This window comes from Nelumbo nucifera, chromosome 2, assembly GCF_055504915.1.
Source record: "Nelumbo nucifera cultivar China Antique chromosome 2, China Antique-T2T, whole genome shotgun sequence".
Taxonomy (NCBI): Eukaryota; Viridiplantae; Streptophyta; class Magnoliopsida; order Proteales; family Nelumbonaceae; genus Nelumbo; species Nelumbo nucifera.
This window is the reverse complement of record NC_142650.1, coordinates 14,815,542-14,836,767: the sequence shown is the minus strand read 5'-3', so window position 1 is coordinate 14,836,767 and position 21,226 is coordinate 14,815,542. Positions and strand designations below refer to the sequence as shown.

Here is a 21,226-nt window from a genome sequence, read left to right as displayed (position 1 = left end):
TTCACGCCCCTATGATCACTCGGGGCCTCTGACATCTCTTATGGTTGTAGGTCTCTCTTAATAGTCGAGGTGACACTCCAAGAGGAGGTGACACCCTACTCCATCCTTGCCCTTGTGGTCAATTTTGATCCTCATCATGTGCCATTCTTGAAATTAAAAGATTCCAAATTCCAATCCAATAGTTTAGCCTTGACTTGAGGCACATCACAACTTTCTTCTTTATTTCCTTTTTAAATTTTAACCCCCACTCGAAGTCTTGAACCCACACAATTAATTCCCTTTTTCCAAGGACAAGTAGCCATGTGAGTTATCCATTATCCATTAAAAAAACATGCAAGTGGTAATTATCTTAATGCATTTCTTTCTCCTTATTTATTTAAAATTTTAAGCAACACGGCGATGCAGCAGCTCCCACTCATATCTTAATGACAAATCTGATTTTTCTCAAATTGATTTGATGATAGTAGTGAAGTTTTCTTCTGTTCAAGCAACGCAGCAATGGAGCAGCTCAACCCCCTTGGTTCGCCTACTTCATAAAGCTTCTTAAAAAAAAAGCATTTGTTTTAAGTTTTCTTCATTTTCTCAACTTGACTTGATCTCCATTTCATGAATCCAACTATGGTACATTGCAATTATTTGTTGCACATAATCACATGGCATCATATGTTTTATTTATGTACATTTATGATTAACATTTTATGATGTGTACTATTTTATGTTAAAAGATTCAATTATTGCATGTCATTATGTCATTGGTTCAAGTTATAGATTTACTGAAATTTCGTTAAAAGGAGTTTGATATTACTTAGGTGGTGTTCGATGGGGCCGTTTGACAAGTCTTTTTGGAAAGATTTTCTAGTAGTTCTGACAATCAAAAGACGCGTTAAGTTTTTGCATTAAGATCTGAGCAGCCTGAAACCCATTTGGTTAAGGGATGTTTTTTCACCTGTCTTTCCATGCAAAGATGAATACGAAAAAAACGCAAAAGTGTCATTTGGAGCTTCCCGAAAATCGCTCAATTTAGGCTTATCGCATTTTTTTTGGTGCATCGACTTTTGGTGACTAGATCTGCCACAAACCAAACAGGAAAAGACTGAATCACAATCTGCCATCCTTGTAAATAACCAACAGACTGCGCGAAAAGGCGCATCAAACATGACCATAATAAATCTACGAGATAGTGGATTTCAAACCACACCACACCACTTTAATGCAATTCTCCTCTTTTTACACTTCTGTAAAATTTGTAGAGATTATGAAACAAATAACATAAATAGCAATTTATTTATAGATATAGAACAATAAATATGTCACAAACTACCCCAAATAGGTCCAAAAAAAATGAAGCTGACATATGGATTCAGTCATTCCCCTAAGAACACAAGTAACAACCAAACTAAGCTGCTCATCGACTGCTGATTACATCATAGATTATGGCTAAAAATAAATTCCCACAATACTTTATTACACTGAATCAAATCAGAGTGGCGCAGCGGAAGCGTGGTGGGCCCATAACCCACAGGTCCCAGGATCGAAACCTGGCTCTGATATGGAAAAGAATGTCCTACATTAATAACCGCCCTTTTTGGATAAATTGAGAAAAAATAAATAACTGCCTAACTAGTAAAAACCTACGTAATAACATTAATCGCTTTCACAAAAAAATTCTAATTTTAAATAGTTAATAAGACCAGCATCTCGTTTAAATAACCAACCAACTTCTGAACCCAAGGATTGGTGCTGTCGGTCTCAAATCTCAATAGCTAGAGATAGAGCTGGGCCTGAAAAGTTGGGCTGGCCCAGGTCAAGTTCTACCTGGTTCGAGGCATCGGGTATCGGATAATTATGTGTAACAGATCAAGATCATCCTTTGATTCTACACTAATGGCAGATTTTAAATCGATCGACTTTGTTAAGCTGCATCTCTATTCACCTAACTCATATATGGACTTCTAAAACAAGCAGCATGAGACAATTAGATGCGTCCTAATTTGTCAAAGAACAGTTATACCTATACAATACAATGGCATTTTGGGTTGGGCCTGAGTTCCTATACACATTGTAGACTTTGTAATTTCCTTTAGGATCCAAGCCCTAATCCACCATTCCCCCTAAAATGCATAAAGGATAGGATATGGATCCAAGCTAAGATATCGAATTAATCATCAATTCAGATCCAGACCTGTTTAGCATGGACCATGGGCTCTGGCACGGCCCAAGATAAACCCCTAGCACAAACAGATTAGGCTCTAGAAGGCTTGATTGCGCCTGAGGCTGAGAGGGTTGGTTAGGTTGATAGTACATGTTTTGTATATTGACTTTTCATCGGGCTTTATAACTTATAAGACGATTAAGAAATAGAAACAAAAATAATACAGAAAAAAAGATACATGGCAATAAATTTTTCAAAAGAATGTTTGTACAAATAAGGAATGCATAATTTAATATGCTTGTTTGTACACGTTTGTCCAAAAGTGTGGGTCCTACTGATCCTAGATATAGACATTCTCCATAAATCTAAATACATAAACTGATAGACTGGGCTTCGCTAGGCTGGGCTTATGCTACCTGAGGTCTCAACCTAAGGTGGGCCTGGACATTGTAAATGTGGTTTTAAAAAGAATATGAAAAACAAAAGAAAAAAGAAAAAATGTATCAAGAAAAATGTTTTCTTTTTTACGTGGTTTAGGTTAGATTCCCTGGGTCTTAAATCTGGTAGTCGGGTCGATTTGGGTCAGGTTTATGCCTCAAGACGATTTTGGATCATTTGGATTAAGTCATGCTTTAGATTGTGTTGTCATAGACCCAATCCTAAATATTCTAGTCAAGATTGAACCACGTGTCAGACCAGTTAAATGATTCAACCACCTGGGTCAATTGATCTTTAATCAAGTCAACAGTTTTTTTACTGAAAAATGTAGGTTTAACCATCTAGTTCTAATGGTTCCAACAGTTCAACTGTCGATATCAATGCTAGTTTAAAAAAATGTCGGTGCACAAAAAGGTGACTTGGTGGTGATTCATGGCTCAATCCAATTCGATTCATTCATCTTTTAATTTGAATCATTAGGTAGGTGTTTGGCATTGATGTTGTTGCTTTAGAGATGTTTTCTGAGAAAACGGTGTTGCATGCATGAAGGTCTGTTGCACTGTTTTTTTAGAAAATGACATTTTTTTTTGTTTGGCATCGATGTTGCCACATAGGCTGTTTTCTGGGAAAACAGTACTAGTTTTGTTTGATACGAGTGTTGTATAATTGTTTTCACCATTGGTCTATATTATCCAACGCCCAAGATGATGCCACATCATTGCACGCCGGTAGCAATGGGTTCTTTTTTGAGAAAATACTGAATTTGGCATTTCTTCATACCACACTTTCCCAATTTCCAAGGCGTGGTTTAGAGCAATGTTTTTATGAAAAAAACAATGACAAATAAGAAGTTGTTTTATGAAGCACTTCGATGTTCCATTTTCTCAAAAAATGGCATTGATGCCAAACACCTCTTAGATGGGCCTTACCTTGTTTTATTTTTGGAGTTGGATTACGTCAACTTTTTGCCAGGTTTACTGGGTTTATTCTGTCTATTTCTTATATTTCTTTTTTTTTTATTTTTGGGTAATAAGAAGAATATAGAAGCTCAGCAACTACTTAGCCAAAGAAAAAGAATTCAACAACCTATTGCTTTGCTAAAGATACGACATGAGAAGATAACTATATATCATCAATAATTGAAATCCTACAACTTTATGAAAACATGTATAAATATGGATGTATAAACATGTATAAACAAAAGGTGCTACACAAGAAAGGGGGTAACACGCTCCACAAAATCACCAAAACAAATAGAAGTTAAATGACTATGAAGGGTACAAAGATTGAGAGAAATAACACCACTAGACAACGAATTAGCCTTGCTCGTTTCTTGGTTTGCCTACTGATACACGTGCCTGTAGTAAACTTTACCTTCCATCTTTTCCTTCATCTGCCAGTAGCTTGAGATTACGTTCCTAAGATTCGAAGGAGGAAGGATCAGGCATTTTAGATATTTTATAACTAGATTAGAATGCCCCTCAATAGTGTTTGAGAACTCGCTGAAGTTCGTAGCCAAATTATGAGCTTTCCACGCCACCCATGCCTCTGCAGCATTAATAGAAGATTAACCCAAGGTATAAGCTTTATAATCCAAAATCTTGCCCAAATGGTTTCTTGCAATAGCTGCAACAATAGAGGGGCCATTTCTAGTGTAAGACGCATCGAAGTTAATTTTAATTTCACCCAAATTCGGGGGAACTTAGGAAACATTTTTTATTTTCTTAACATCTTTTCTATTGTCTAGTTCCCCATTAACGAACCGAAACTCATTAAGAGATTTAAAGTCCCTATCAAGAATAACTTGAGGGGGGACCTCCTTATTGTTGAAGGTTTTCTTATTCCTATTCTTCCAAATAAACCAAAGGATGAAGGCACATTTTTCTTTTAGATGAATCTGCTCAATCACATCTTTATTATGGATTTTAGTCCACCAATCTTCCAAATTCAGAATAGCCCCATCTAAGCTAGCAAGGTTAATATTTGACATTTCCCAAATTTTTTTGAGTTTAGGCAATCAAAGAAAATATGATGGATGTCTTCTGTAGAACCATACCAACTACAATCTCCATCAATGTTGAGACCTCTCCTTCTAAGGAAATCCTTTTGTCAAAAGTCTGTTATTTAGGAAGAGATATATAAACACCTTTATTTTTAGAGGACAAATTGTAAGCCGATTTCAATGAGACGTTCCCACTCGGGTTCAAGTACCACACTATATTGTCCTCCTTATTGTCCATAGGAATAAAAAATCAATTTAATTTTATTCCAAATATCAAGAGGGACCACACTTTGAATCTTATTATCCTTCCACACTCCTCTTTCTTTATCAATAAAATCACTTAAAATATCATTTTCAAGAGAATCCTAAGAAGGGTTTCTATAATCTAATAAGGTGAATCCGCCAACACAGTTATCTATCCAAAACTTGATAGAATCCCTATTACCAACAACCCATTTAAGACCCAATTTTAGAAGCACTCTGGCACTAAGAATGCCTCTCCAGGCCCAAGAGGATCCATTCCTTTTCTTAGCCTCCCACAAATTTTCCTTATTTAAATATTTCCCTTTAACAATTTTCACCCACAAATTATCTTCTTCGGTAATAATCTTCTAACCTAGCTTAGCAAGGCTTGCTTCATTAAACCACTTAAGATTCCTTAACCCAAGGCCACCCCGGCTTTTAGGAGTACAAACTCTTCTCCAGTTCATTAAATGAAAAGGCTTATTACCCCTTGAGTTATTCCAAAGAAAAATTCTCTAGGCTTTTTCAATCTCCTCAACAATATTGTTGGGGAATCTAAAGGACCTCATAATGAACTGAGGCATCGTATATAGAAGTTATAGGATTCAGAAGGGTTAGCCTCTCAGCAAAGGATAGGGTATCTTTTTTCCATCAAACCAATCTTTTACTCTCTGTCATTCACAAATCGAAAAGTGTTTTTTGTGACCCTTGAGTTAATAATTGGAGCTCCTAAATAAATAAAAACTTGATTCAGACTGCATGGGGTTCTTTAGAACCTGAGCAATTATTTTTTGAAATCTATTGGGAATATTCTTAGAAAATTAAATTGTTGACTTGTTGAAAATTGGGCTTTGACTTGAAGTCCTAGAAAACTCAGAAAGAATTTCTTTAATCCTCAGGCCTACAATAATTTTGGGTTCAGCAAAGATAATGCAATTATCCGCAAATTGGAGAATAGGAATTTTAGGGCAATCCTTAGTGACTCAACACCCAATAGGGTTCACATCAGTCTCTGCTGCTTTTTCAAGCTTTCTAGTTAACACCTCAGCACACAAGACAAATGTAAGGGGAGAGAGGATCACCCAATCTTATACCTCTAGAAGGGGTGAAGCCTCTAGAGGGAGCCCCATTTATCAAAATTTGATAGGAAACCATTTTGATGCATTCCATGACCCATCTAATCCACTTCTCATGGAAGCCAAATTTCCTAAGAACCAAGGTTCAAAGTATTGATACGATACGAATTTCGGCTGTATCATATCGATACTTAGAAACGGCCGAAACACTTATTTTTTTTTTAGTTTTTTTTTCAAACTTTAGTTTTTTGGAAAGCTTATAAGCTATTTTTTATAATTAAAAAATGGGGGTCCAAAACACCTGAAAACAGGTGTTTCGGACTGTATCATCTGTAAAAGAGGCGATACGATACGTATCGTATCGATACTTTGAACCATACTAAGAACTTTTTCAATGAAATTCCATTCCAGGTTATCACAGGCTTTCTCCATGTCGATTTTACAAACCATGACTAATTTCCTCCATTTTTTCTTTCTAGAGTGGAACATGAGCAATCATAATATTATCATTTATTTGTTTGTTTAGAACAAAAATACTCTGGAAGGGAAAAATAATATTTTCAAGAATAGGTTTTATCCTTTTTAACCAGAATTTTTTATATTACTTTATAGATAACATTACCTAGGCTGATTGGTCTATAGTTATTAACTGTTTCAGGATTATTAATCTTTTAGATTAATGTTATGAAAGTTTTATTCAAAATGAGACAATTTTCCAATATAAAAAAAAGACTTCACTATCCTACAAAAATCCTTTTTTATAATATTCCAGAACTTCTTAAAGAAAAGATCATTAAATCTATCAGGATCAAGATTTAAGGGCATCATAGATAGGGTTGGCCCGAATTAACAGTTTACACTGTTTCGGGCTCGGGCTTGAGGATAAGCCTATTGAAATTTTGACAAAATCCCAACCCTAACCCGAAAATATTGCACCCCTAATCATTGCGTTTGAATTGGACTCTTGCTAAAAAATGGAGTAGAGAGAACTTTTTCCTGAAGCCGTCCTCCAAAACATCCTATAAATTCACAAAACTACAAATGGTTCGATGTCTCAAATAATACGTTAAAAATTTGGCCCCGAAATATTTAGGTTCGAGCGTCTTTTTCTTCCTGACTGCTTTCCCTTGTTAACAAGCTCTATTGTAATACTAATTTCTCCCCAAGTAATTTACTAACGATGCAGCTGTACTGATACAAGAAAGTACCGCTATATAGTTAGTTCAGTTGAGAAGTTGAGATTGAGATGAACAAAAATCAAATCAATAGTAAGAAGTATTAGAACAATACGTGACAGTTTTATTTTATAAGACCACACTGGACTTGGGGCATGTAACAAATTAACAATGTTGGGGCCTTAGTCCTCGAATTTGTCAGAAGGAAAAGAAGAAACGTCGTGGTCCTGGGCCCAAGGTCTAGGTTAGTTGGTGTAGGGGCCCGTCTACGACAAATGTACATTACCAGCAAAATCAACGGCTCAATATTTGAGACCGTGATCGCCTGACACATCACACCGGTGGGGCCTTTTGTTGGCATGATGTACGGTGATTCGGCGTTATTCATGACTCATGAGAGTGGAAAATTCAGAAGCCAAACACCCTTTGATTCCTATGTACTTCTCTCTACAGCAAGTGGCCAAGTGGGCACCTCTACGGCTCTACCATCTTCGCGTTTACTTGTAAAATCAAGGTGACCGTCCGATCAATTGCTTGGTCAAAACTTTCTAGTCCATTAGAATATCTAAATATGCCACTCACTACGTACCATCAACCGCTACATAGTACCTACCTACCTTTGCTTACCTAGGATGAGAAGGAGACGTTCAGTTTAATTCTTTTTATTTTTTATTTTTTATCTTTTCGCAAAAGCCCAGACAGACCAGAGAGAGACGAGAGTGTGGAGTAAAGGAAAAGGAAGAGCGTAAGTATGGATGTCTGAAAGGATCAATGAATAGTCGTAGTCATATTCATTTGGGTTGCAGTTAAAACGGAAACTGCAAAAGCTTCCGTGCCCCAGAGAGAGAGAGAGAGAGCGCCCTTTCCTTCTTTGTTTTCCTGTGGGTGCGGCTGATTCATTGAATTTGAACCCATTCACCGATTGCTCTCTCTAAATTTCTCTTACCCTTCCCCCCTTTCTCTCTCTCTAAATTCTAAGAATGTTTACTACACCACGACGACCACTATTCTTCCCCTCATCTTCCTCCCTGTTTCCCCTCGTTCAACCGAAGCTTCATCGACCATGCTATCCTGCGCCTGCGATGACGAGGTCGCCGGTGGCTTCTGGACCGTCGACAACATTCTCCAATGTCAGAAGGTCAGTGACTTTCTCATTGCCCTCGCTTACTTCTCCATCCCTCTGGAGCTCTTCTACTTTGTTAGCTGCTCCGCCATCTTCCCCTTTCGTTGGGTCCTCACTCAGTTCGGTGCTTTCATAGTTCTCTGCGGCTTGACTCACTTCCTCACTATCTGGACCTATGCCCCTCACTCCTTCTATGTTATGCTTGCTTTAACCATTCTCAAAATTCTCACTGCTCTCGTTTCCTGCGCCACCTCCATTACCCTCGTTACCCTTATTCCTCAGGTGCTTAAGGTGATGGTTAGGGAGGGTTTGTTGATCAAGAAAACCAGAGAGCTTGGCCGGGAGGTTGGTTTGATGAAAAGACAAGAGGAGGCGAGTCACTATGTTCACATGCTCACTAGAGAAATCCGCCAGTCGCTCGACCGCCACACCATCTTGTATACCACTCTCGTCCAGCTCTCCAACGTTCTGTTTCTGGACAACTGTGCTATTTGGATGCCGGATGAGCTCAATTCTATGATGAATTTGACGCATGAGTTAAAGCGGAGGGACGGTTTGGTTTCTATTCCCGTCGATGACCCCGAGCTGGTGGACATCCTCCAAGATAAGCGGGTTAGGGTTTTGGGACCTGATTCCAGGTTAGGATGGGTGGCCGGAAATGGACCTGCTGTTGCTATTCGGATGCCCATGCTCAGAGTTTCCAATTTCAAGACCGGCACGCCGGAGATGATGGAGACTTGCTATGCCATTTTGGTATTGGTCCTTCCAGCGAATGGGAATAGGGACTGGAGCTCGCAGGAACTTGAGATCGTGGAGGTCGTTGCGGATCAGGTCGCTGTGGCTCTGTCTCATGCTGCTGTTCTTGAAGAATCGTTGCTAATGAGGGAAAAGCTATTGGAGCGGAACATGGCTCTAGAGAAAGCCAGGCAAATGGCTTTGATGGCGAACGAGGCACGACGCTCCTTCCAGAAGGTTATGGCTATGGAGATGATCACTCCCAGCAGATCTGTCGCTGCAATTCTCTCGGTGTTGCAGAATGAGAATTTCAGATCTGAAAACCAGAAGAGGATAGTTGATACAATGGCAAAAGGGAGTCTTCTGTTGTCTGCTCTCATTGAGGATGCTACAGGGATTTCTGGTTTGAGGGGCAGTAGGTTTGAACTTAAATTACGTACTTTTAGCCTTCGTTCCATGTTGAAAGAGGCCGTGGTTGTATCAAAGCTTCTATGTGCTTCCCAGGCCGTAGATCTTGATTTCCATATTTCTAAAGAAGTTCCAGATCAGGTAGTTGGAGACGAGACGCGTATTCTTCAGGCTGTCATGTACATGCTTGGAAAGGTTTTGGGTTCTGGAGTTGGTGGTACCGTTTCCCTGAGTGTTTCTAGGGAGTATCACTCTGGGGATAGATTGGATCCTAATTACCCAGCATGGAGGCCGGCAAGAAGTGAAGAGTATGTTCTCTTGAGATTCAAGGTGGTTAAAACTGATTCTATGGAAGATGATGACTCAAGTTTACCGGTTGATGAGCTCTGCAGCGGTGAAGCTGGGAGTCAAAAGACTAAATTCAATATCTGCGAGAAGTTGGCCCAGGTTAGCACAGGAAGCTTAACTTTTTACCTTTCATTTTCTTTTTTTATCTTCAATCAGGTTAGAGATTTTACTGGTACTTGCATAAGAAAAAATCATAGATACATGTTCGACTATTTGAACAACCTCCAAACTTTTCATGCTAAATTCAATTATTGAAGTGTAATTTGATACCATTTATGCCTGATAATGACTTGGCAAGGGACAAGGTGCAAGGCGAGGTTTGCACCTTTTTGAAGTAAGGCACAAAAATACAAAAAAATGCTAAAAAATAAAAAATGTCAGAAAATTCAAAAAATGCAAAAAATTATTAAACATAATATTAATAAAAAAATGTAAACTTAAATTCTAAAATAAATGTTTTAAAAAACCTATTATCTAAAATTAAAATTAAAATTAAAATACATAAACATAACATGTAAAGTATTCAAATGAAAATTTAAAAGTAAAATCAAACATATAAAGCATTTTCAAGTATGTAAAACCCATAATCTCTTTTTTTCTTCAATTGCATTACTTTAAGTAGCTAAAGTGATGTAAAACATATTGCATTCCTAATTCTACGAGCCGCCTTGGTACCACGCCCCTTGAGGCAAGCCCATACAAGTCCATGTTAGGGTCTTAAATTCTTAAATCTCACATAAAAAAATAACGATTTTATAACTTTAGTTGCCTTTTAAGAAGATATTTTATTAAAATGAATGAATGAGCGACATTAGCAAACAGGGGGTAAAATTTAAAAAAGGCGCACGCCTAGGCGAGTTGCATACCCTAAAAGGCGCCTTGCCTGTGCGCCTAGGCACACCTTTTAGATCACTGGTTCTGATTAGGAAATGTAGGCTATTTGAACCAATTTCTATTGTCTGTCTAATCAGTTCAAAATGCATAAATGTAATTAACTCAATTACATACATGGGCTTATAATCCTCCATATGGTAAAACCCACCCCTTACTTTCATCCCTTGTTTACAAAAATAATTCTTTGATTTAAAGTGGTGGTTGAAAAGCCACTATTATGGAAAGTTACAGTAGAAAGACTAAGCACACAAGAACAATAAATGTGTGGTTGTTGAGGCTAAAAGCTTTTACTGAATGAACAGAATGAACAGAATTCACCCAATCACCCCATTACCCCCCCCCCCCCCCCCCGCCCCACCCGAAACAGGTACTCTTTCATCAACAGCCAACACTCTCTCTCAAGTGCAATGCATTCCCTACAAGTCATTGTTAAGTTTGATTTTTTAGTTACTTTGTCTTTGTACATTCTTATGTGTTTTACACCTTTGTAATGGAATATTAACTTTGAAAAGAAAATGAAATGAAAGACCTTTTGGATACCTTTAGTTAGTAAAATTTCCACTAAATAAGTCACTTATCAAAAAAAAAAAAAATTCCACTAAATAAGTAATGAGAATATAACTGATACTTGATCACTGACCCTAAAATAGAACAAACTTTGACTAAAATCACAAATCAACCTCTTTATCGGCTCTTTGCCATCAGTAAGGCCGTAGCCTCCTAGTATTAAGAATGCAAGACATTTAACATCACACTAGCTACTTGAGGTGATGCAAGTAGGAGATACAAATACATTGAGAGTTTCGCATTACTTGATTATCAAGTGCTTGAAGCACTTTGATATTCTGCATCTGTTTGCATTCACTCTGAATTTGAATTTGTTTTATATTTTGTGCTTAAGTCTCAGTTTGTTTGCAGTGCAAATTTCTTTTGCACTGGTGTAAATGCATGGGCGTGCAAATAGGCTGAGTGTAAATTCTGGTTTACTTTTTTGCTTCAGATTTTAATTTTTCTTATTTGTTTGTGAGAAATAAATAGGAATTAAAATGAAGTAGTCCCCGCTTTATATGAAAGATAATGGAGATGGGAGGAGAGTTTTTTGTTTGGGTGTTGTAGGAAGCAAGATGATTTGGTCCCCACTTTATATGGAGAGAATAGAGGTATGATGATGGTGGTGCAAATTTTGTATCAATTTTTTGGAATTGGGATGCAAAACTTACACTGCCAGTGAGAATTTTCCAAAAAACATTGCAGTGAGTGCAAATGAGCAAAGTACAAATTTTGTACCAGTAGGTGTAACAAATCATAGTTACAATTTACAAACAAACAAATGCAAAACCTAATTGGGTTCAAAATTTGTATTCGGTTCAGATTTGCACTACAAACCAAGAGAGTCTAAGTATTTTGCTTAGAGCTAATAGGTCTTTCAAAACTTATAATTTCTTTTAAAATTCAGGTTTACGTATTTTTAAAACCTGCACCTTAATTTTCTTGTGCCTTTCACTTTAAAAGCACTGTACCATACTTAAACAATGATTAAAATTTGTATATGGGATATCTTTTCTTTCACTTTTTAATTTTATTACACTTTATAATTTTATTATATGTTGCTAATACTTTACCCATCAAAAGAATAAAATTCAATTGAATAGATCATAATTCTGTTGGTTTCAGTTTGAGCTAGTACTTTTTTTCTTTCAGAATCCAAGGAAACCATTTTGACAAGATGTACAAGAATCAAAGGACCGTCACCTACTTTGTAAGCTTAGAGTTAATTTACTATTTGTTCTTTTAGAAAATCCGTTAAGGCAATACAATAGATCATCTTGGTGTACTCGATGTAAGCCAAATATTGTCATATTCCTGCAAACTAATGAGCTTCTTCCAATCCACCATGTTTGGTCAAAATTGAAGATAATAGATTTGTTGGATTTAGTTAATTTCATAGAGAAAAAGCTGTTGAGTGTTGGGAACTTGAGAATTGAGATCTAATCAAATAGATGCATTGGATTTAGAACACCCCTTCTAGTTGATTTCAAAGAGAAAAAGTTGCTGAATGTTCAGATCTGATCCAAAGAATTTTTGGCCTGGAGTTTGTTGATGACCACATAACCAGCTAGAATTTTGCAGTCTTATTGCCTACACAGGGTCCTCTAGGCCTTTAATATGGGCCCACAGTCTAGCCCAAGTCAAACCCTTGACTGGAACCATGCATTGCCAAAGATCTCCAACTGGATTAGGCTGTAAATGGGCCTGATGTAGATTAGATATACTTGCATCTGAAATCAGACATGGATACTCTGGTAATATATATCATTTATAAATTAAACTAAAAAACTGACCTGAATATTTTATATTTTTTGATAGATCCCAAAAATTTTATATTTTATATATCATAATTAAAATGAATTAGAAATAACTTTATTAGACTAGCCCTTAGTAAAAATACAATAATTGGTTTAACTCTATATAGATATGTGCAAACATATAGTGATACTATTGCATTTGGATTGAATCATTTAGGATTGGGATGTATCCATAATTGATCCAATTAAAAAGGATCAATTTCAGATTTCCTTTATAGATTTTTTTATCAGCAACAAAGAAAGGAATTTGCTCCTTAAACAATTGAAAAGTTAGAACAAGAGGTTGTGGATACAATAAAGGAGCAAAGTAGAATCACATTGCACCACCCTTCTTACATTTGAGCCCAAAACATTTGCTGTCTATTAAACCTTTGTCTGGCCAAACAGTTTGCAGACCTATGTACCCATCTGATTCGTATTGATTCATATTTGCATGTCTTTTGAGAGCCATTTGAACTGTCTTAATTCATTTCTGAAATTCCACATCACATTCTTTTCCTTGAATAACCATCCAACTACCACTTTCGAATCCCTCTCAATCATCAACCTTTCGACCCCCATTTCTTTAGCTTTTGTACCCTAAATACTACTACCCAAAGTTCTGCCCTTACTGAATCACCTACTTCTATTGGACCCGAAGACATTGCACATATGGTAGATTTCCTTTATAGAATTGGATTTCAGATTTGAACTAGGACAAACAGATGCAAGCCAGCCTTTATTAGATATCATAAGATAATTACTAAGGAATGAGGTTGTATTTGGAGAGTTCCAGCATTAGGGATGCCAGTGGGTCGGGTTAAGTGGTAAACCCACACTGTCTGGCCCCTATTGGGTTAGTGTGGGGTCAGCCTTGGGTTCGGGTTGAGGTGGTTCAATGCTGAACCCAACCCATTGACATTGCGCCATTGAAATATTAGTATATATAGGCTTGGTTGAGTATAGCTGTAGTGTATATTAGGACAGGTTGGTTCAGGTTCGATACCCCCCTTCATTTAGGTAGGTTCAGTGAGGTTCGGGTTGGAGTGACTATGGATCAGGTTTGGGTTGAGCTAGAACCATACTGAACCTGATCTATTGACATCCCTATTCAGCATTACAGAGGTTGGATACTCATCCCAAGGGTAAGTAAATTTTGTGTGAAAATGTGAGGGTTGTCTTTCTATTTATCTGACTGTTGTAACATAATTGGTGCATGGGAAGTTTCTTGGTGATTGTAAGTTTCTTGGTCAGTTTCTTTACTAAATTCTGTCAAGTGACTGTTAATGTGCCTTATGCTTCAAGTTCCCTTCTATTATGAGAGTTAAGAATCATGCAATGGTTTTCTTTTCAACAATTAAATTGATATCAAGAAATTTCTAGTTCCTTGATGGTTTCTTTGTTAAGACTCCTGAGTCCTGACGTCCTTAGTCCATGTGATGGGGAACATTCTATGCCTTTGAAGACTTATTCTATGTGGGAGAAATTCGTTTAACAAGTTCTGACTTAGTAAGATGCCAACTCTTGGAAGTATGCTGATTTAGCCTGCAAGTGTGTTTTTGTCATTTTAATATATTGCTAGTAGGATGTGGTCAATAGAAGTTGTTTGTCTTGTCACTATTTAGTTAAGTTTCTAGTTTTATAGTCACAAGTTTAGTAGATAGAAAGCTACAGAATACAGATGCTCTCTCACTTTTGCACATTGGGTTGTAGTGGCATTATCATAATTACAATGAACAGTGTTCCACATTTATAAAAAAAAATGAACAGTGTTCCACACCATATTTGTTGACCTATAAATTATTCCTTTGTCTTTTAGTACTGGAATTGATGATTGATTGAAATCTTGAATGTTCACTTCCTTTGCGTGTATGCTTTATGGAATGATTCCTTTGAAACCTAGGGTGATGTTAGGCCCCTTTGAGCAATTCCCAAGGTTTTTATCTTTCTTTTCTCTAACATCTTCAAGCTTTGACAACTATAGCAGCCATCTATGATCCAACCACAAATCAAGTTATGGAGTGATTCCATTGAAACCCTAGGGTGATGTTACATTTTCTTCAATTTTTCCCACTCTTTCTATCTAAACCCAACTTGTTCTCCTTAGAATTTGTGCCAAACTGTTTAGACTTCATTCCTTATAACTCCAACATAAATAAACTTACAATTTTCAATCTAAAATCTTTCTGGAATTCTAAGATTTCAGGTTAGAATGTCAATCAAACTTAACTACCTAATCACTGTAAAATCATTCACCAGTCTTATCCTCAAATAAATCCCTTAAATTTCAAAACGCTAGCATGCTACTTGACTGTATTTTCATCTTAAATCTCACTTTAGAGCTTATTGCCCTATGTAGTCCTACATTAGCATGATTTCATCAGGAATCCAGATGCTATTGACCGTATTTTTACTTTTAACTTGGTTACGGGTGGCTGTTTCAGTTTTTTGTTATGGGAGTGTATCAATATTTGTAGTATCAAAAGTGAACAAACTTAAGTTAATTTCTTGACAGCAGTCTTGTTCTATAAAATATTACTTCGTGGAAGTAATATTTTGTTTTTCACTCTATTAATTAATCTAAAATAAGAAAATACATAAATAAACCCAGTTTTATTGTAAACGCTAAATAGCAGAGTTGTTATTTGAACTTCAACCCCCCACTCAGAAATTTATTGGTACGTTACAGTGGGTTTAGAATTTTATAAAAAAAAAGAAATATCAGGAAGGTGCAAAACAACCCATTTTTTATGCACGGAAATAAGCTAGTCCTTGTTGAGCTTTCATTGCTTAAAGGTTATATAACCTTGAAGACTGCCTGCTTACTATTGTTAGCTTAGCTTAAAAGGATTCAAAGCAATATTTTCAATGATTTTTCCTTTGTGACGACCCTTTCAAATTTCAAGTTCCCCTTCTGCTGCCAACTTCAAAGTGTTTACAATCTTTGCTCTCTACTCAATTGAGAATTTAGTGTAGACCATTGTTTTGTACGTGCAGCTTATGCATGGGAGTATGTCGAGTGGCCTTGCCTCTGAAGGTGTGGATAGGTGTATGAATTTGACAATCAGATTGCGGCTACAACAATCAGGAGGTGGTTTCATTCAGCCTAGATATATGGAGCCTGATACTTCCCGATGCCTTCTGAAAGGGATGAATATCCTCCTTGCAGATGTTCATGGTTTCAACCAATCCATTACAAGAAAGCTTCTGGTAAACTTGGGATGCCATATAGCAGTTGTAAATTCATGGCATCAATGCTTAGAAACAATTCACATGGGTGGAAACAACCATCACCTGCTGCTAATAGACCTAGGTATTCTTGAGGAAGATGGAATCGAGATGTTTGCTCGAATAAGAAAACTAAGATTGGAAACTAGTTTGCTGATAGTTGCATTAACATCCAGACCTGATAGGAATACACGTGATGTGTGTCTTGGGAATGGGATCCATGGGGTTATTTGTAAACCTGTTATACTGCCGGAGTTGGAAGATGAGCTGCAGAGAGTTTTCCGAAGTGCTGGTACTGTCCCCTCCTTTTTGCAATGAGGATTAACAAGTAACAATAAATCATCCTGCAAAGTTCTGGCATCCTTTCATAGTGATTAGAGTATGAAAATGAATCTCTCTCTCTCTCTCTCTCTCTGTGTTACTGTTACCAAAATGAAGTTTGTCATTTTACATGACTTGTACAATGCCAAAAAAGATGATAAAACGAAGAAGATAGAGAGGGTGAATTAGAGGTGTAAAGTGCCCGCAGGCGGCCCGTGCAAAGTGGGGGCCGTGTCATGCTGGCCCGCGGGCCATCACGGGCCGTGTCATCCACCCCGGTAAAAATTTTGGGGGTCGGCCCAGCACAACCCACAGCCCAGGCCTACGTGGGCCTGTGCCATGCCACAGGCTGGGCTGGCCCGTGGGCCAAGCCTTGGCCCAAGTCAGGCCATGGACCAGGCCAAAGCTATTTTTGCCTATTTATTTAAAAAACTTGAAGTTTTAATTTTATATGAATTTTAAGGCATACAATTGCTTATAAATACAAGAATTAAATAAATTGGTATAATGAAATTGAAAAAAATTGTTTATTTTATTAATATATTATTATATAATTATAATATATATATATATATTAAAACAATGTGATTAAGAAATTTTCTCATTTTTTCTCATTTTATATTTTTTTTATTCTATGTCATTTTTAAGACAACTAATGAAATGCACTTTCTCAATAACCTAAATAATCTCTTCTCCTAAAATTTCTCCTAAACTACCTCTCCCACTGTCCCTTACTTTCCCCAAAATTATCTCTAATTCTTATTTATCTTATAAATTAACTCTAATTCATATTTATCTCCAAAGTTATCTCTAATTTAGTAGAGAATTTCTCTCCAAAATTCTCTCTAATTCCTATTTATCATCTCCCTTACTTTTTATCTATATCTATCTAAAGAAAGTTTAGATTAAAAAAAATTATTTAAATATTCTAACAAAATTATATAATAACTTTAAAATATTTATTAAAAACACAAAAAATAATTTTATATTTTTACAAAATAAATCAAGAAACTATGAACTAACAATTTAAATTATGTTTTTTTGGACTATCAATTTAAATGTTTTTTAAATATTTAACAATATGTAATAGCTTTAAATAAATAAAATTCAAATAAAAAAAATATTTTAAATATTTTATAGAATATTTAAATATTTAATTAACTAAATATTTATCATAACTAGATCTTAAATAGTTAAAATAATGAAATTATGTAATAAATTTAAAAATTTCTTCAAAGTAGAAAAATAGTTATAACATAATATTGAAATTAATAATAATTTAATATATTACAAAATTAATAATGAAATTATGTGATAATATTATAAATTATGATTTTATGGATAACTAAGTTCATAAAATAATTAATATTTTACACATTATTTAAGTATTTAAACAAATAAATATTTTAAGTAACAAAATATTTAACATAATTAGATTTTAAATAATTAAAATAAAGAAATTATGTAATAAATAAAAAAACTGAAATTTAGAAAAATAATTATAACATAATATTAAAATTTTTAATAATTTAATATTTTTACATAAAATTATAATTAACTGATTTCAATTATATCAAGTAATAATTTGAGAAAATAACTTTTAAAAAATGATATTTATTTATAATAATTTTAAACTCTTAATTTGTATTTATTATATAATTATATATACTAAAATTAATATTTATTGCATTTCAGTAATTATTTATTGATTTTTGTGATAAATGTATTTTCAATGATTATGTATAAATTTATTTTGTTTTGTTGTTTAACAAAAATTTTTAATAATTATTGGAGATTAAATTACTATTATTGAAAATTTTAAATTTAATTTATTATATTTATTATATTTCTGTTATAACTTATTGATTATTTTTATAAGATATTAAATTATTATTTGAGATTATACTATTTATTGACTAAGTTAATATATTTTTAGTACTTATTGTATTTTTGTAATTTTTGTATTTTTTCATTATTAATATATTTTCAATAATTGTGTATTTTCGCTATAAATTTTCAATAATTATTGGAGATTAAGCTATTCTTAATTATTTATCAGAGATGAGACTATTAATTTAGCTGAAATTATGAGTGTTCATGACTTGGTTCGGTTTGGTCGTAGGCTATTTGGCCAACTAAATTAACTTGGTTAGGTTGGGGAGTTGGTAAGGTAAAACTGTTTGACCTTTTGTGAAATCCAACCTACTCAAGTTTTATCTGTTTGGATCGATTTTTACTTTGGTCATTCAATTCAAAAGATTTAAACTTAAAAATTTAATTTAATTTTAAAAATTACAATGTAATTATTAAAAAATAAATTTAAAAATTAGATTTATGATATAAAACATTTTAGATTAAGAAATATGGAAAATTTCCCACTTCTTCATATTAAAAATTATATTTAAAATATAAAATATTAATATATAACCATGGTTAGGTTGTTTGATTTTGGTCGGTTTACAAATGGCTGAAGTGGAATTGATGATCCAAGTTGGTCGAATTGAGAAATTTTTTAACCAAAGCCAACTTAAAATACTAGAAAATCAAGCAACTCAAATCGGGTTGATCGGGTTGGTTGGTTTCATCAGTTTGATAAATAAACTTAACTAAAATTAATTATTATTATTTTGTCTTATAAAACATTATTAAAAGTAGTAATGCTTTTGTAAAAAATTATAAAATATTAATGATGGTGCTGCTGTTGATGTTCTTAAATGCTTAAACCACCAAAGATCCAAATTACTTCTCACTGGTGCCGTTGATGTTCTTAAATGATTAAACCACCAAAAATCCAAATTACGTCTCACTGGTGCTGCTGATGTTCTTAAATGATTAAACCACCAAAAATCCAAACTACTTTCTTTCATTTGATCACATATTGGAGTCACTTTCGGGGAATAGTACAAATTGTATAAATGTAAAAATCTCATTATAAGCTAATATCAATTATTAATAAATTAATTTGAATTTATCAGAAGAATTAACCCAATTTTCTGAGAGTTTGAAAGGTTTCATCACAGACAGAGTACCTAAAATAGCTGAAATATCCAAATTTTGAAATCTTGCTTTACAGAATACATGCGTTAGTAAAGAAGCACAAGTGCAAGTAATTGCTGAATGATGGTAGTGCTCTCGAGTCATACTAGTAAATATGCACACGCACTGTATGTGGCAAATTAGTAATTTCAGATAACATTAATAATTTTAATATCTTTATTAGAATAATTTAAAAAGGATAAATAATTACAACATGGTGTATGTGCTGGTAGATTTAGATATTATATTTAATTTTCATTATTAATAAAAATATTTATTATTTATCATATTCATTTTTTGTTTAATATGATAAATATATATTATTAGAGATGTACACAAATTTTATAGACATTTTTTTCTATATTTTTGTTTTTTTGGATTTTTATTATATAATTATGACATCATGTTTTGGCATATTTGACTTGAAAAAAAAAACCACTCTCTTTTTTGGGCAACTTTATATTTTTTTCATTCCATTTACATAATTAGTTCTAAAAATAATTCTTATTTACCACACCTATTTTTATTTTTTGTGTTTCTATCTATTTTAATTTTTTTATTATTTAATTATGACAGCACTGGTTAACCCATTTACTCAAATGATTGGACCATTATGGTGCAAGTCAAGTAGGTTGGGCTGAATTTAATCTTAACCTAGACCCAACCCTTATGCATTGGACCTAAGGCTTCATACCAAACTCAAGCCTGATTTATCTAATTTGGGCCCAACTTGCATTGAAATTTGATGCACTTGGGTTAGCCTTGGACTTGGTTCTATTAATTTGTGTATAATTGCATGTACATGCATGTATGCAAATGTGTGCTATATATGTATTTATGATTGTATTATGTATATATAATCAAGCTTGACTTTAGCTACCTAAGAGCTAGGCTTGGTCCCAACCTAAAAAATAAAAAAAAAAGCCCAAACTTTTAAGCCTAGGTCTAGGCCCAAGTTGAAGACCAAAAATCAAAGCTAACTTTTCTAAAATAACGAGTTGAATCAATTTGAGCTTGATTCAAGCCCACTTAATTTGCCTCCCTATGGACCATTGACCATCAATTAGATGCAAAAATAATTTTCATTTTATGTTAACTTACTTTTTAATTCTATTTCTACCATTAATAAAAATAACTCTTATCTATCACACCTATTTTTGTTTAATATGATGAATACATAATATGGAAAATTTCTTAAACTGCCATTATAGTTTAGTTGATTGACTAACTCTATTCTTACTGTTTACATATTGTATTAGAGTACCCCCTAAGTTTTCTGACAATTAACTAAATCCTCATTGACATTAACATCCATTAAAGAAAAGATGAAAATGACTATTTTACCCATTATTCTCTTTCAAATTTTCAAAATGAAACATTAACTTCAATATATTCAAACCTCTGTAGTTTGATAACATCAACTGATGGAATCGTGGTTGCAGCTGCTGCCAGCTATGTTCATGGAGAGAACGGAAACCGTGTCCTGAATCTAAACGGACCTTAAAACAGAGTCTATTCTAATTTCGAACCATCGCCCACCAAACAAATTTTGAATCTTGACTGTAGATCATTAGTGTTACCCAACCACAACATACACTTAGCCTAAACAAATGGGTCAACACTACCCTCCGATCTCACTACATTTCATACCAAGAGTGTCTCCATTGGCAACACTTCTAGAGCACAAGAATGCAACGGGGTT

The 21,226-nt window shown here is 34.5% G+C and overlaps 1 protein-coding gene and 1 non-coding gene across 5 annotated transcripts; both read left to right on the top strand.

The window, feature by feature from the left end:
* Positions 1-1,478: 1,478 nt before the first annotated feature.
* On the top strand, positions 1,479-1,550 carry TRNAM-CAU (transfer RNA methionine (anticodon CAU)). The gene has a single exon. It is a non-coding gene; the product is annotated as a tRNA-Met (tRNA).
* A 6,216-nt stretch (positions 1,551-7,766) lies between these two features.
* LOC104597117 (ethylene receptor 2-like) lies at positions 7,767-16,619 on the top strand. 4 transcript variants are annotated; one of them, XM_088899050.1, is made up of 3 exons: positions 7,767-8,224; positions 8,492-9,799; positions 15,916-16,619. In XM_088899050.1, the coding sequence occupies exons 1-3, from the start codon at positions 8,150-8,152 to the stop codon at positions 16,483-16,485; spliced, it is 1,953 nt and encodes a 650-aa protein (XP_088755176.1). In that variant the 5' UTR covers positions 7,767-8,149; the 3' UTR covers positions 16,486-16,619. The 4 variants fall into 4 exon arrangements, with proteins under 4 accessions (XP_088755176.1, XP_088755175.1, XP_010256828.1 ...); XM_010258526.3 differs by having other exon boundaries at positions 7,771-8,224; positions 15,937-16,619; XM_088899049.1 differs by having other exon boundaries at positions 7,768-9,799.
* The last annotated feature ends 4,607 nt before the right edge of the window (positions 16,620-21,226 follow it).